The sequence below is a fragment of the Perognathus longimembris genome, chromosome 21 (genome assembly GCF_023159225.1).
Source record: "Perognathus longimembris pacificus isolate PPM17 chromosome 21, ASM2315922v1, whole genome shotgun sequence".
Lineage (NCBI taxonomy): Eukaryota > Metazoa > Chordata > Mammalia > Rodentia > Heteromyidae > Perognathus > Perognathus longimembris.
This window is the reverse complement of record NC_063181.1, coordinates 13,492,698-13,510,639: the sequence shown is the minus strand read 5'-3', so window position 1 is coordinate 13,510,639 and position 17,942 is coordinate 13,492,698. Positions and strand designations below refer to the sequence as shown.

General features: G+C 34.1%; 1 protein-coding gene across 3 annotated transcripts in view; it reads left to right on the top strand.

The window, feature by feature from the left end:
• Window positions 1-17,942, top strand: part of Spock3 (SPARC (osteonectin), cwcv and kazal like domains proteoglycan 3) — a 249,197-nt gene that overhangs the window by 123,033 nt on the left and 108,222 nt on the right. For all 3 annotated transcript variants that reach the window (XM_048330943.1, XM_048330941.1, XM_048330942.1), the window contains exon 4: window positions 15,209-15,323. In XM_048330943.1, the coding sequence (XP_048186900.1) occupies window positions 15,209-15,323 (115 nt within the window). The remainder of the gene's footprint in view (window positions 1-15,208; window positions 15,324-17,942) is intronic.

Sequence of the window (17,942 nt, the reverse complement as noted above, 5' to 3'; positions counted from 1 at the left end):
CTTTCTACTCATAAATTTACATATTGATTTGAAACCCTTTGTCCAATTATTTAAAGATAATATTATATAATAAAATATAATTCATTTAACGGTGACTATTACTAGTTCCAAAATAGGGATCAAGAGGGAAAAAAAGATGGTAGCCAAAACATCAAAGACACATGTTGTAACATGTGGTTAGCACAATTTGTACAAATGCAGAGTTACCACCTAGATAATCCTTCATCCATGGTAAGCATCCTGCTATTAGTAGGTGCCAAAATATTTGATTCTTGGTCCTTCTTCATATAGGTTTAGTCAATGTATTCATTGTGGTGATTAGGAGTCAAGTGTTCAATTCCCTTTGTGATTCTAAATAAGTTTAAGATGAGGTAGGACAAGCAGAAATGAAGCAAACAAAAGTCAGCAGAATAGATCACTGATCTAAGGAATAATAAAAAATACAGAAATTCAGTTTTAAGAACAATAAATGAGATGTAATCAACCCAACGTCTACAATGAAGTAAACCTCAAAATCTTGATATCATTTAAAACAAAATAGATAAAACGGTAGTTTTTTCACTACTGTAGATCATATATGCCACCAAAAAGTAAAATAATATGTATAACTTAAAGGACTCATTCTCTAAGAAAAATGAGTAATGAAGTTGCATGCACCAAACAACAAACACTTTAACATGCCAACACTGGCAAAAGTATCAAAAAATGAATTGAAGTATATATATTGACGATTTAACAAATTTCAATAAGACACATTACATAATGGATGATGTTCTAAGTTTTCAAGAATGTTGTGAAGAAACTGTTCAGGGTGTTGTATGGTTACATAAGAAGAAAATGATCTATTCTATCTGAGGGAGTTGGTGAAGACTTTCCTGAAGAATGACATCTCAAAAATATGTCAAGAATAATTAAGACTTTATCAAGGTGAGGGGGTGGTCAAAATCCAGGCAGAGAGAACATGAAAAAAAAAGTTTGGAGACTTTTAGAATTTAATTAGAATTAAAGGAGAAAATTATGTGATACAAAGATGAAAGTTGTACAAAATCCACATCATATAATGTCCTTTTCGGTCTTCTTTAGCTCACTTTAAAAACTCATATTTTGGAAATGGAGAATATTTTATTTCATAAATTAGAACTAGAAATTTTTAGCATAAGAAACGTCAAGTGCAAAAATGAATTTTCAATCAATGTTACACATTTTCAAATGAAAGGAAAAAAATTTAAGTTTATCACACAAAATGAATTATCTACATGTTAATGCGTCATTTTGTATAAAATAGTTCATTATCATTAGCTGTTGTAATGCCTTCATCTACAAAATTTCTTTTTTTTCAAATTTTTATTATCAAACTGATGTACAGAGACGTTACAATTTCATACGTTAGGCATTGGATACATTTCTTCTACTGTTTGTTACCTTGTCCCTCATACCCCCCTCTCTCCTTCCCCCCCCCCCCCCCGGAGGTGTTCAGTTCACTTACACCAAACAGTTTTGCAAGTATTGCTTTTGTAGTTGTTTGTCTTTTTTTACCCTGTGTCTCTCAAATTTGGTAGTCCCTTTCAATTTCCTAGTTCTAATACCAGTATACACGGTTTCCAATATACTCAGATAAGATTACAGAGATACTGTAGGTACAACCACAGGAAGGTGATACAAGAACATCATCAATAATAGAAGCTACAGATACACATGGGACATTGAAAGTAGTTACAACTGTGATATAACAATTGTTTCCATAACATGGAGTTCATTTCACTTAGCATCATCTTATGTCATCATAAGGGTATAGCTATTGGGCCTTGTGAGGCTCTGCTATGACTTGCCTAAACCTGTACTAATTATTTCCAATAAGGTAGACCACAGAGTCCATGTTTCTTTGGGTCTGGCTCACTTCACTTAGTATAATTTTTTCCAAGTCCTTCCATTTCCTTACAAATGGGACAATGTCATTCTTTCTGATAGAGGCATAAAATTTCATTGTGTATATGTACCACATTTTCCTGATCCATTCGTCTACTGAGGGGCATCTGGGTTGGTTCCAGATTGTAGCTATGACAAATTGTGCTGTGATGAACATTGTTGTGCTGGTGGCATTACTGTGATTTTGTTTGTGGTCTTTTGTATAGATATGCAAAAGTGGGGTTGCTGGGTCATAGGGGAGTTCTATATTTAGCCTTCTGAGGAATCTCCATACTGCTTGCCAGAGTGGCTGAACCAGTTTACATTCCCACCAACAATGAAGTAGGGTTCCCTTTTGGCCACATCCCCTCCAACAATTGTTATTGTTAGTTTTCTTGATATATGACATTCTTACTGGAGTGAGATGGAATCTCAATGTTGTTTTGATTTGCATTTCTTTTATGGCCAGTGATGATCTACAGAAATTCTTATATTTTAGTATTGTCACATTTTTCCCCAATAACTGAACTGATATCAGAATTTCATAATTATCTAAGAGTTGTGCCTGTTTGGAGCTATTATCAGAATTGCTCAGAGGTCTCACCCCCATGTTTATCTTGGGCAGAAACCATCATTTTAATAATCATCTTCTGTGTCTTCTAGAAAACTCCCAGTAGGTAGAAAACTAGAGGGAGAGAGCATTTCATCCCTTATGTTACCATTTTTAGAAATTCTTCTAAAATGTTGTTCATAATTCTTCATAAAGATTACCAAATCCCCAATATGAGAAATTTCTCATGAGACACATGCACATAGAACTGACAGATTCTAGCACTAAGTCTTACAGGGTGAAGTTGAATTAATTAGCTGCCCTCTAGAGAAAGTAAGAATGTATCCACAAAGTGGATACATTTACCCTGATATTCTTTTCTCTAGAGGGTGGTAATTAATTGAGCTCTACATTAATTGATTATTTGTGTGTGTTGGGTGTTAAGCAACACAAAGATAACTATAACTTAAAAACTTATGCTTTGCAGAAATATCTGCTAGACGTTGTTAGCAACAAAGCTAAAGTTTTTGATCACTAACTTTTATCGGCATCAACAGCTGAATCTGGATGTGTGAGAAATATGATCTCCTTAGTTTGTATACATTATTTACTTATTTTCCAAATCTCAATCAAAAGAAAAACCATCTTCATTGAATGATTTAATCAGGAGGCGACAAATTCCAATCTGTCATCTTTTCTAGTTTAATTCAACAATTGCCAAATAAGTGAAGAAGAAAATAATTCAACTGAATTCTCTTGGGGTGTGCTAAATTTCTCAGCCATTACTTCAATCACTTGTTCTTCTGCAAGAGAGTGTCTGCCTGTGTGCATGGTGGGAAGGGCATGATGAAGAATAGATTTTGTTAGGTATAGACAATGACTTATCTGTCAGATTTTGTACATCTCATTGGTCTTACTTTTTGGCATTGGAGGCAAGATCACCTCTCCCTTCAGGTGACAATACCTCAGTGCAATACCTGAAGATACGCCCATCAGTGATTATGCTACAGAGAAGTTGAGGGTGGTCTTTAAATTCTAAGCACAGGGCCCAGCTGTCTTACCAAGGTTACTTAGGTGTGACAGTGTCTGGGAGTACTGCAGAACAGTGTGTGAAGTAACCTCTGTACACCTGCCCACACCGCGAGACAGGAGTAATCAAACAAGGTCAACTTCCCTCTATTCTGCTCTCTCGACCCAGAATTACTCAAATGTTCTGTTAGAGAGCGAAAGAAAGAAATGGGGACCCAGATGTAGTTCCATTGCCCTTCTTCCATCTCTCTTCCCTCTTCGCCCTCATGTGTTATCAGCAAGGAAAAAATCAAATAGCTCTTTTTATTATAATCTTTTTTGTATTTTTCTTCCATGTTAATCTTGAAAAGATCCATTCCCCAATACAGAATAATCTCATGACCTTAGTTGTCCATATTTATTCTTTATAGCTTAAGTAGGGAAAAGTGATAGTGTAACTAGAATTTGCAAGACATTTTCCCAAGCCATGTTTCCTCAAAATAGTTGAATTATCAAGTTCAACACTGAAAATATTCAAGCTTGTTTTTAATCACAGAAGGAAACATCTTAGTTTCTTTAGATTGTAGGTTGGTATCCAAAAAGCTCATCATGCAAAGTGAATTAATAATTTTCAAAATATAGCAACTGTTTTAGTTTAAAAGTTGAACAATGACTTATACAGCCATATTCTTTTGGACCTATTTTCCCATTGATCTGTTTAAAGTACATTAGTATTTCATGTTTCAGTTCCATTGTTATTATATGATATTTTAATGTATTATTTGTCAATACCTTGGTCAGAAAAAATGTATCTCTCATAACAAATCTGTTTATATAATCAACATCTTAGCTTTGAGGCTTTGCCTATTTCATCATTTTCAGTGTTTTGGAAACATTTCTTATAAATTTATAGGCTTTCAGAGGGCCCTAAAATTGGATTGTGCAAGAATGATATAGTCACATACCATTGGAGCCTATTTGATTGTCCATTAAAACCTCGAGAAAGGAACTACAAAAACCTTCTGATTATGCTAAGCATGTGAATACATACTTTGACTAAGAAAAATATCTATGGGTCTTTTGATTTCTAAATTATATAATTTGTGATATTAATTTAGGAGATATGTCAAATAATTAATTTGAAAACTCAGGACAAAAGATGCAGTTTTTTGGTAAAGAGCCAATTGGAATTTTTATTTGCATCAGGTTACAGGACAGATTAGAGTCTCTAAGCAAACATGCAGGTGGAAAGGGTTCTGAGCATCAAAAAATGAGTGGTCATTTGATTTAGTTCCCTGGATCACTTAGGGGTTTTCATCTAATCACGCCAAAGTAGTGACAGTCAATGAAGGGTTCATTTAACAACCGTCAGGTCATTACTTTGCAAAGGACTGGTTCTTTTCTGTAGGCAGTGACATGAATTAGAAATGACAAGCTGAAAGCAAAGAGACATCTACAAGGTTTACATACCTGCAAGGGTAATTATGGTCAGTGCTTGCTGAGACAATCTGCTCATGTTCCAACTGAAGTGCTAAATGTGACAACATCACTCTGAAATATTTAGGAACCACTGCAAAGGTTTAATTCATAAACAGATTTTAAATAGAAAATAATATTTAATTGAAATTATATTAACTGATATCAATCCTGACTTTATGAATCAATGTTAGTTTTGTGGTGTTTTTTTTAAATTTTATTTTGCCAGCCCTGTGGCTTGAACTCAGGGCCTGAGCACTGTCCCTGGTTTCTTGAGCTCAGGGATAACACTCTATCACTTGAGCCATAGCACCACTTCTGGCTTTTTTTGTTTATGTGGTGCAGAGGAATCGAACCCAGAGCTTCATGCATGCTAGGCAAGCATTGTACTGGTAAACCATATTCCTAGCCACAATGTTAGTTTTAAATGTTCAAATAGATATAAAGTCTTATTCTGTATTTAGAGATTTATATTCCAGTAGTTAAATAAAAGTATTTTTTAGATGTCTGTCAACAGTATTTGTTTTGGAGGCAAGGACATTCAGGGCTGTATTTTTCTGGTCCTTGTTTGTTGTTCTTTTTCATTTTGTGGTTAATATTATCTGTTGGAAATGTACAGTTTACCTTACAAGACAACAGCTTTCATTAATGATGGTAAACTGATTTTTAATTATTAAAATTTTAATAGGAGAATTCATGTTGTTTCATTTTTTTGATTGCCCCATTCCTACTCTCATATAGTTGAAAAGGACTTTCATAGTTTCATACAATGAGAGATTGCTTTTTTTTTTTTTTTTTTTGCCAGTCCTGGGGCTTGGACACAGTGCCTGAGAACTGTCCCTGGCTTCTTTTTGCTCAAGGCTAGCACTCTGCCAACTTGAGCCACAATGCCACTTCTGGCTTTTTCTGTATATGTGGCACTTGAGGAATCGAACCCAGGTGTTCAAGTATACAAGGTGAGCACTTTACCACAAGGCCATATTCCCTGCTCCGAGATTGCTTTTTTCAAGTGCCTCAGAACAAAATGAATTTGTGTTTTTACTGAGGCATAATTTACATAAAATAAGATGTAATGATCTCAAATGAGTAGTGTGCTAAGTTACGGTAGATTCAGTTACAATTACTAATACTGAATCAACCAAGATAAAGAACATGTCCCTCACCACCACCCTCCCACACTCCTCTGTAGGGCCCTTTGGCTCATTTGTCTGTGTTTGTGTACTTACCAGTCTTTCAACTTTCTAAGGGTAGCAGATTGACATAGTGTTCAGTGGGAACATGGCTACGCTTACAAGCCCCGTGTTCATGATTGTTTAGTTGATGCTATTAGTCTTAAGAGATTTAAAATGAAAATGTTTGCTTTTACTTTTAAATAGGAAAAGGAAAAAGAATAAAGAAAGCAAATAAATATAACCTCCTCGGACTTAGGAAAATGATAGGTTTAGACTAAAAGTAATCTCCTTGCATAGCGATAATTCTGTCTAATTATTGACCCCTAGTAGGTTTTTTTGAAGAGTTGCATGGCATGTGTCAATAAATTTTGTAAGAATTTAATAGTTATACTGGGATTATAAGTAACATTGTTCAAACATAATGCTTCTTAATAGACTGGAAATATTCCAATCATTTCACACATGCTAATGCAAAATGACATAACTTTTAACTCAGTGTGAACTTTTAAACATATGTCTTATTTATAGTATGGAAAATCCAAGCAGACAACTTGATCACAAAACTATAGAATCCTTACTTTGATATTATCAAAAGATTGTTTTAACTTTGATTGTAGATAAAAACATTAAAATATAGAATTGCTAACAACATAATCAAGATACTACAGTTAACCAACCATCATTGAACCAAGGCAAAAATTACTGGAATACGGAAGAGAATTTTCCAATTGCTTTTACTTTTTGGCAGTAGTTGGGATTAAAATTCAGGGCTTCTTTAGCACTTATATTTTATATCTTCAAAAGCATAAGCAGCATTTTAGTTATGGAAAGAAAAATCCTAAATATGAAAATTTTATAAGAGTTCAGTGTGAAAATATATACCTTGTAGACTAGAAAAGAAAAACTAGTATATGTTAATAGATTTCCATGCATAGCAACATTTTCTGGAAATACCCTATTTAGTTATGTATTTAAATTTTATTTTACAGGTATTGTACAGAGGGGTTATGTAAGTCAGGCAATGAGTAAATTTCTATTTTTTTTGAAGTGTTGTCTCTTCCCTAGTTTTATCTCAGATTTTCTCTCTTGATCCCCCTATCCCTCAAGTTACATGGTTCATTTTCAACACAGTATAATATTACTGAAATGATAGTAATGTTTGAAGCTAAGAAAGTCACTCCAAAGACTTCCAGCTACATTTAATAACATTTAGCACCACAAAATTGGCTGTCAAAAATATAATTAACTACCGGGCCTGAGCTCTTTTTTCTACGCTGCTCACTTGCACTGCCTTCCATGACAACATCTGATAAACTTTTTTTTTTTTTTAATTCCTAGAAATCCAGTTTTCTGCCTTTGGCTGCAGAGTATAGGGTTAAGTGAAGGACTATTATTGGAATAAAGAGAATACACATGACACTACATTGCTGAACCATTAAAAAGACTTTTAAAATTCACGTTGCAGTTACTAGTCACCTTATTGTTTTTCTGTGAAAGAGCACACAAGCTTAGAGACAATTTCATATATGCATTTAGATATGTATTTTGGGATGTTGCAATCCTCCCCTCCCCTAAATTATTGGCCTTTGCCTTGTAACTGTTGATGTCAGTTCACCTGCTTTTGATGTCCATGAATGTCCAATCTAGTCTTGGTTTTCTTAATGTTTTCCCTTTGTGTCTGCCAGAGACTACTCTCATCACTTAAATACATTTCATATTAGGAAATGAAATCCAAAGAGAAAGGCATCTTTTACTTTTGTGTTTGCTAGAGTAGGCCAGATTAACATGGCACAACAAAAATTCTGATGGATAAAAATTATAATGTTCAAGAAATAAAGAGCAAACTGAATTTTATGCATATATTTTTCCAGTTCATGAATAAATTTGAATCTTTGCATATGTAATTGCAATGATGTGTAACGTGGTTATTTCCATAAATTGTATAACTATTTGATACATTTGAGATTTAAATAATAACAGGATTTGGATCTTTGGAAAGTAATTTAAATTACAGCACTAGGAATATTTAGCCTTGAGCAAAATGATGATGAAGTAGAAAGGAATCATGATTGGAGGTGGAAAGGATCCAGGTACTGAAAACATGCTAAACAAGTGCTTTTAGCACTGGGTCATACTCAGCAACCAGTGAGGTGATTTTGAGGGGCTATTTGTCTCTGCAGGTATGCTTGAGGCAAGGATACCTGAACCAATCAAGGGTTCAGCTTTCTACCTTGATTTGTGGGTTTCAACTCACATCAAAAGTGATACAACTCCTGTCCTATATTCACCTGGCAATTTTTCCTTTAATTCCTTTCTTCCCAAAGCTCTTAATTTTCATAACTTTTCATAAATTTTCATAACTTTTTCATCAGCTCTCAAGAATACATGGGTTGGGGCTGGGGAGATAGCCTAGTGGCAAGAGTGCCTGCCTCGGATACACGAGGCCCTAGGTTCGATTCCCCAGCACCACATATACAGAAAACGGTCAGAAGCGGCGCTGTGGCTCACGTGGCAGAGTGCTAGCCTTGAGCGGGAAGAAGCCAGGGACAGTGCTCAGGCCCTGAGTCCAAGGCCCAGGACTGGCCAAAAAAAAAAAAAAAAAAAAGAATACATGGGTTGATAAGCCCTATCTAAGATTATCTACCCTTCATCCTTGTAACTTGTTTAATATGTTCTTACTATTATATTTGGTACTTTCTATTTCTTTTCATTTCCTTTGCTTTTCCTTCCCTTTACATGCTTCTTAAGAGATTATCTTGTATTTAGTGTTTTGTTTTGTTTTTCTTAGGAGGGAAATTGTGAAATGTCTTTTACTTACTGATTTCCATTATATGTTTACATGGCACTGACATAAGGAAACTCATTTTCCTTTCCCCTAATAAGGAGCGAGACTCAGATCTTAGAACAATTTTAGCCTTAATCTTTGACCTTCAAATTTCAACCATTTTTCATGAGTTACTTCCTGTCTTTGGGAAATCAGTCATTTTTTTCTATTCTCATTTTTTATTGTCCTACTAGCTTAAAAAGATCAACCCTACCAGTTTCTTCATTTGTCTTCAATTCTTGCAATTGACTCATCCCCTCTGGGCTTCCTTGTATCTCTTTCTATTGATTGGAGTGTATGATTCTTTTTTCCACCTTAGCAATTTGTTCTCTGTCTTTGGTATTCTTTTCCTGAACGTACGTTTCCTTAACAATCACATAAATGACAATTTACCTAGGTCTGATTCTTATGTGGAAACTCACTTTTCCTCTCCCTGATGATGATGTGATTTCATTCTTTTAGCCATCAGTAGCTACTCAGTGGGCAGGCCTGCAATCAGACTGAGGTCATTCTCTGAAGGAAGTCTGCCTTTTCATTTTGGCTAGTTTCCTCTATCATTTATTATTTTCAGTTCCAGCATGTATTTCTGTAGTGAATATGTTTTTAGTAATTAGGCCCACTCCTCATTATTCTCTCTGCAAAGCGGTATTGTTTATTAAGACACTAATATAATTGCAATTTAAATGTAAATAGTACCTCCAAAAATTAGATTTTAGTTTTTATACATTTCTGTGTTATTTTTATTTTTTTCAAAATTATCCCAACTTGGAAAAATTTAAATTTGATTTTTTTACTGACATTAATTAGTTGAACAATAGAGATTTCATTTTGACAAGCTTATTTATGTGTGGGATGCTTTTGATCATAACTACTCCTGTACCAGTATCTATTCTATACACTTCCTTTTCCAAAACCAGTCTTAACAAGTTGCCTTGTCCCATTTTCACACACACACACACACACACACACACACACACACACACACGCTATTTTGTGTGCATTCATCCTGCCTCCCTTTCTCCATTTCTGTTGTCTACCACTAAATCCTATACCAGAAAAAGCAAGTTTTAACTTCCTATTTTCATTTTTGTTAAAGTTCATGTGAATTACTCTAAGGGGTTTCATCATAGTGACTCACACAATGCGTGAGCCATACTTTAGTCCAATAAATGACATATGTGTATATATGTGTTGTATGTCCTTTATGTCATATATGTGTATATGTGTGTTTGAATGTTATTTATGTGTATATGTTCACATATGTATATACATATATATTTTAGGTCTAACATTCGCATTTGAGGGAAAATATATATTTTGTGCTTTTGAGTCTAGCTACTTCATTTCATGGGCTGGTCTCCACATCTCTCCATTTTCCTACAAATGACAAAATTTTATTCTTTTCTATAGTTGGATAATAGTCTCCTGTGTATATAGGTCACATTTCCTTGATCCTTTCCTTAGTTGTAGATCATCTTGGTTCTTTTCATAGTTTTGCTTTTGAGACTAGTGTTGCAAAGAACCAGAGTATACAGGTGCCTCTATTATATTCTACCTTATATTACTTTGGATAAGTGCCCAACAGTAGAACCTGATTGTATATCAGTCCTATTTTTTTCAGTTGTTGAGGAAATCTCCATTCTAATCTCCATAATGATTGTATTAGTTCACATTGTTGCCAACAGTGTGTAAGTGTGCCTTTTTTCTGCATCTTTACTAACATTTGTTGTTGATTTCCAACCATACTGATGGGAATGTGGTAGAATCTCTGTCTCACTTTAATTTGCATTTGCATTATGGCCAGAGATATTGAGCATTTATTCATATTTCTGTTGGCTATTTTCACCTTTGCTTTTGAGAACTGTCTGATTCATTCATTTTCTTATAATCTATTATACTTATACAATTTTGGTACTTAAATGTTTTTTTTTATTTAACTATTCACAATGACATGGAAAAAATTATTGTTAAGATATGAAACTCGTGATACTGGAATTTTAACGAACACTTGCCACTCCCAGGTTCAAGAAAAAAAAAACACATCTGTTTTTTTAACATTCATCTTCAATGAGTGCGTCTAAAAGAGCCTCAAACCTTTCTCAATTTGCACTAAGGTGGTTTCTGTTATTAACATTTTGTTTCAACCATTTACTTCTCATTTTTCTTATACTTAGGAGTTTATTTTTGAGAAATAATTCCTTTCACAGGTCCTCTTAAAGTAAAATTGTGAAGTAGGTATATTAATTTGATATTTGCATGGCATAATGCATTATAGTCATGAGACTAGCCAGTGTTACTAATCACAATTTATTATACACTACCTTTACCTTCACCCACCGAGGGAGGAAGATTTGAACAAATGCAAGATCAGTGACCTCATAAAGATTCCCTTCAGATGATGAGACATCTCAAAAAATAAAAATTTAAACTTTTACTTTATAATATGTAGCAATACTTATCTTACTGCTGAAAAAGAAAAGTTTTCTAAAGCAATAGTGACATTTAGGTTTGCATAAGATAATGCTCATTGTTTGTTGATTTCCAGCACTGTGGTCTGAATTCAGGGCCTCGTGCTTGCTTAGTTGTTTGGCTTGCTTTTTCAGCTAGTGCTCTCCCACTTGGGCCACATATTTAACCCAGTCTTTTGTTCATTACTTTAGACATGAAATCTTGCACAATTTTCTCTCTGGGCTGGCTTTGAACTCTAGTCTTTGTACGAGGCTCAATGTACCCAGTGTGTTAGCCATATAACTGACCTCTTGACCAGTACCTGTTTCAAGTACTCAGAGCCTGTGTTGAATAACTGACTTATGTGCCTTGTCAGTAGTCATACTTCCAAAAGCCAGGTCATTAATATTTCCTTGGTGTCCATTCAGTCTTTAAAACTAAACAAATTGTAGGCTTCTGGGTGCATGCAGAACATTCATACTACATGGAAGAAGGTATTTTGCTCGTTGAGAATTTGCTTATAAATTATAGTGAAAGCAACAATAAAAATACTTGTAAAGACAGGAACCTTGGTAAAAAGGAGTGATAACACAGTCTAAACAAAGATGCCTGGGATAGAGAGAGAGTGACGAAAAATTGAGATGAAGTACTGGATTCCAGTATTGAGTTGTAAGAAACTTAGACTATTTGAGAAAAGCTGTATCGTCATAACGACAGATCCAAAGATATAATGTCTTGACTAGCCAAGAGACTTTAAGAAGCAGTAGACTTAACAATAAAACAGTGAAAGAATACAGTAAATATGTAACCATGGAAAAGGGAAAAGAAAGAACTTTCAAAAATGTATGTATTTTGTTGCTCTAAAATGATAGTGCTTTAGTAAAGTGAAAGGTGAAAGATCAGATTCAATAGAGGCCATAAAGGTTCTGTTGAATAACTTTCAACATGAAAGAGTTATCGAGTGATAGCATTATTCTCTCTCATTTTTATCTGAAATCCAGGGAAAAAAATTATTTAGTAACAAATATTATAGACATTGTTCAATAGGCTGAGTTTGAATTCTAGATTTATTAGATTTGACTTTTATACATCCTAGAAGAAACATCATACTTACAATAAAGTTTCCTTATCCCTAAAATTCAGATGCTAATATATATTTCATGGAATTATTTTAAGTATATTCTACCTGTAAACAACACTAGTACTTAACAAACACTGGCCAAAAAATAATATACACCATCAAGTATTCTGCCAAAGAGTGAAAGAATTCTTATATCACAAATAAAATGAAACTCAAAAGTTAAATGGTTTGAGATGCTGATTATACTTTTCTGATAGAAAAAATATCTTTACTAGTTATTAGGTCTCCAGAATCAAATTAATCAGAAAGTTACTAAAGATCATGATTATAAAAACCACATGCTTATGTAGTCTAATGCAATTTTTCGAAAGGAGTTTTTCTGTAAGATTGAGAGAAAGCTGGATAAAGCAATGCAAGATGAAATAGTAGACACTAAAATGAAAAAGACAGAAATAAGAGAATAACAGGGAAGATCTAAGGAAATTGTGCCAGGCTTCTTTCAGGAACAGGATTGTTCAAAACCATTTGCTTCAGCCAAGATGAATTTTGTTGTTATTATTGAGATTTCAAGAAGCAAATCTTAAGCATCTGTATTTACAGTGTGAGATGTTTGTAGTTTTTATGCTTCCTATAATGAAATTTCTACTATAAAAAGACATATGGTTCAAAAAACCACACTCACAGAACTTGGTACTTACTTTATTGTAGAGTAAGTAGTGTCATGGAATTTAAAAAAACAAATTGGTTTAGATTGTATAAGATTAAAAAATCCTGGAAGACCAAAATATTAACAATGTGCATTCAAAATGTAATTAGACCAGATAAACCAGGGTAATTTTATACATATATGATTTTTTAATTTTAAGATGCAAATACTCCCTTTCAGAATGTTCTAGATTAAATTTTTTCAAAATGTAAATCCACTTAAGAGTGAGTTATCTCACTCCAGGTAGACTTATCAAATAGACAAAATAACAAATGGTGGCAAAAGGTAGAGAGAAAGGAATTTTTAAACATGGTGGGAATAAAGATTGCTAAGTCCATTATGGCGAATTGTATGGAAGTTATTCAAAACTGAAATTAGATATATTATATGATCCAACAAACTTATATCTGGATATATATCTCAAGAAAATGAAAAAAAAATCAAAGGGATAATTGCATACTGCTTTATTCTCAATGGCTGAGACATGCATTCTGTTTTAATTTCTGTATACTTTGTCTTGTATATAAATTAATCTGATTGTGGGAGGAAAAAGGGAAGCACAGAAACGATGAAACAAAGAATGGCCTAACTCAGCACTGAAACCCACCAAACATCTTGTTGGGAGGGAGGAAAAGTCCAGAAGGGGAAAAACTGGGAGAGAATGTGGGAGGGATGAAGGAAATGTATTCAGTATCTGACTTACTTAACTGTAACCCTTCTGTGCATCCCTTTTGCAATAAAATGTAAAGAAAATAACTTTAATAATAAGCATTCAACAGATGAATGGATATAAATATGGTATATATACACACATGTATGCATAAAGAATTAGGGAAATTCTACCACTTGCAGCAAAATGAATAAAATTTGAGAACATTATTTTAAGTGCAGTAATCTAGACACAAAGAAAAATAAGTATCGCACGTTCTCTCTCATACATGGAATGCAATAGGGAAAACAATGTCCTTAATATGGAGCACTGATTATAGAGTTTGGAAAGGCAGGAAAGGCTGTATTGGATTGGCAATGTATATAGGTAGCATAGTGACACATTTCCAGTAAAATTAGACCATTTATTTATATCCAACATTTTACAGGAATGACATTTTATTTTCTAACTCCTTCAATAAAAATCGATACTATAATTGATCTGATCATTATTTATCAAAGGAAACATCTTTCATGATGAACGACACTGAAGTATTTACATTCCAATTGGGTGCAATTTATGTCATTTTAGCACTGACAAAAAATCTGTTTGGATTTCCACTGGTAATGAAATATTTTTTAAATTGTGATGTTAGCTTCATAATTATAAACATTGAAAACCATAGATTGTATACCCTAAATGAATAAAGTGTATGTTATATAAACTATGTGTGAACAAACTGTTTGTACAAAAAAATGTATCACAAAAGTTTGGTCTTGATAGCTACCAATACAGGATGTATGAAGAAATTTTAGTTCAAATGTTGTGCTAAAGCAATCTAAAAATGAAAGCACATCTCAGTTCCAATCTTGATGCATTTAGTCCACCCCAAGGCCAGCCTTATACTTTTCATGGACATCCAGAGACTCATAAATGTCCCATCTGGGTTTCCATTCTTTTTCTCTACTCACTACCAGCTATGTAAGGAAAGCAGAAGTACAGATTGTAATTGCTCTCTGATATAAAACACTATGGTCACACACCCTAGCCTCTCTCTGTCTTTGCTGCTCTGATGGTAGTTGTTATTGCACATTTGTGAAGCTAACCTTTCTGTGTGATGTTTCCATTTGTTGATCTATTGGTATGTGTAGCCCCACTACTCAATAGATTGGAGGAGACTGTGACTCTGTTACCCACTATCTGAGATTTGTAAGTAGAACATTCTAATATAGGAAGTGGGAACAAAAAATTCACAGTTAAAATGCTATGGAATTATTTGCTGCAATTATAATATTTGATTCCATAAGAACCCTCAATTTCACAATGCTCATTTAATATTTCCTGTTCTCTTTCCTTCCTTTCCCCCTTCTCCTTTCATTCTCTCTCTAGCTTTAGATCCAGCTAAAGATCCATGCTTGAAAATGAAATGTAGTCGCCATAAAATGTGCATTACTCATGACTCTCAGACTGCAGTCTGCGTTAGTTATCGGAGGCTTACGCACAGGTAAACACTGTTAAATTAAATCCTACTGATTGAACAGCACTTCTTGCCAGAAATCATGGCGCAATATAAATATTTGGCAGTGCCTGCTAATCTTTTATGCAGGGTTTTATTGAAACAATTTCAGAAGCTTGGTTAATGTAATTGTGATTCACTTGAGTTAAATATTGTTATCAATCAGAATTCCTATGGATTAAAGGATTCCAGACACATATTATTAAATAAAACAGACTTGTAATGCTTGGATTAAAAATGTTAGGCATTTGAATATTTGTGCTTTGACAAATTTAAAGGGTAACTAAAACTTGTGTATACTCCAGATATTCTTGTTTATGGCTAGTCCAACTTTTCTGTTTTGGGAAGATTTGTAAGTAAAATTAGTTTTCACTGATCATATTACAGACATCGAAATCCATAGCATAAAGATTTCGACTGGAACATTAAGAATTCTGCATTGGGGCTGGGAATATGGCCTAGTGGCAAGAGTGCTTGCCTCATATACATGAAGCTCTGGGTTCAATTCCCCAGCACCATATATATATAGAAAATGGCCAGAAGTGGCGCTGTGGCTCAAGTGGCAGAGTGCTAGCCTTGAGCAAAAAGAAGCCAGGGACAGTGCTCAGGCCGAGTCCAAGGCCCAGGACTGGCCAAAAAAAAAAAGAAGTCTGCATTAGGAAGTTCTTCTTATTTCAAAAGAAGGAAACTGTAGGAAATGAATGGAGGAAATTCAAACAGATTCCCTCAATTTATTCTCAGAAGGCTGAAGGAAAATTCCTTCACAGTAAGGAAGAATATCGAACAGCTTTCACAACTACCATTGTTTTGTAATTCTGCTTTGAGAAGAGAAGGTAATTTAGAACTTGAGAAGGTAGTTTGATGCTGATTTTTTTTTATTTTATTGTAAGGATGATATTCAAAGAGGTTATAGTTAATTAAGTAAAGTAATGAGTCCTTTCTTTTCGAGCATTGTGTTGATTCTTAAGGACTTGGATAAGCCATGTACAGTGGAGTCATTGGCGAATCAGCTGAGGCAAAGAGGTGCATTCATTTCCTCTATGACTTGTACAGGAATTCTCTTCAGTAAAACACTCTTTTAAAAATAAAATTAAGAAGAAAAATTTGCCATTTGTATAGTCTCCGAGGATAATTATGTTCTTTTGAACTGGAATAAAACTTCTATTACCAAAATAGTGGAGAAAAATTACATTACAGAACAAAAAAAATCCCTATCAACTGCTAGAAAATAGAAAATATTTCAATTTAGGGACGAGTTAGAAATAAAGTTAAAGGTTTACATACTGAATTCCACATTAAGAAAGGTCTTCATTATGTAACTTCATATCTACAGGGACAGATACCCAGTACCAAGGGAGGTAGATATAATAAATGGAGACAAAGAATCATAACACACTATCGGTGTAATTGTAGAAGTAAGGGAAAGAAGGACAAAGAAGAGCAACAGTGTAATTTGAGAAGCAAAGAGTGAATAACACCTTAGCTGTCACATTTCCATAAAGTCAGTGTACATGGGGAAGGTACAAAAACAGATAAAACAGTTATCAGTAGTTTATCACCATCAATCTTGGTTTCCACATTAGCTTTACAAAGGAACAGAAACCTCTAGGCCACAAATGTTGTTTTTAACTTAATTCAATATGATCAGAAAGAACTTCTGTACTACTTAGAATTTTTATTGATTAATTTCTTTTTATTTAAATATTGATGGCTGCTGATGACTAGTGCCTGGAATCCTAGCTACTCAGGAGACTGAGATCTGAGTTCAAAGCCAGCCCTTGCAAGAAAGTGTGTGAGACTCTTATCTCTAATTAGCCATAAAAGGCTAAGTGGAGCTGTGGCTGATCTTGGACAAAAAAAAAAAAAATGTAGGGACACTGCCTACACCCTGAATTTAAGCCCCAGGACCAATGCGCGCGCGCACACACACACACACACACACACACACACACACACTTCAATATTTAGATTTGTGTGGGGAGGAGAGTGAAGAGTTTAATTTGAGAAATCACTAAGAGAAAGGTGTCAAATGAATTTGTGTTTGATCCTAGCCTAAGTGGCAGACTTAGCCAAAGTGTTTAATTTAGAAGCAAAAATTTATTTTATCACAGTTTCTATAATCCCTAGTAAAGCATGCTATCTAGAAATTAACACCTGTGGAAAGAGCAAGTTAAAAACTCCCAATTAATGTCATACTGGTGGCAGAAATTTACTCCTTTTGACACTTGCTAAATCTAGACTGAAAATTATCAAGGTAGGAATCTCAGAACAGCAATTCTGAACTATCTATATTGTGACCAAAGTCTAGTCTTTTAATAACTAAGCTGTCTCATTACAAAGACTTAACTATAGACAGACAGAAACTTCATCAACATGGTAAATTTTCAGAAACCAGTAGAGAAAAAATTCCTTAATATTCCAGAAACCAATAATCAACATAGACTGCTAAAACAGCCTGAATAGAATTCCAGTAGAAGTTGTGTCTTCAGTGAAAAGTGGAATAAATAGCACATTATAGAACACTAATTATCTTTAGGCAGATTTCAGTGTTTAGTGAAAGTATGAATTTTGTCTTGTCCTGTGATTGACAGGCACTGTCTAGAAACT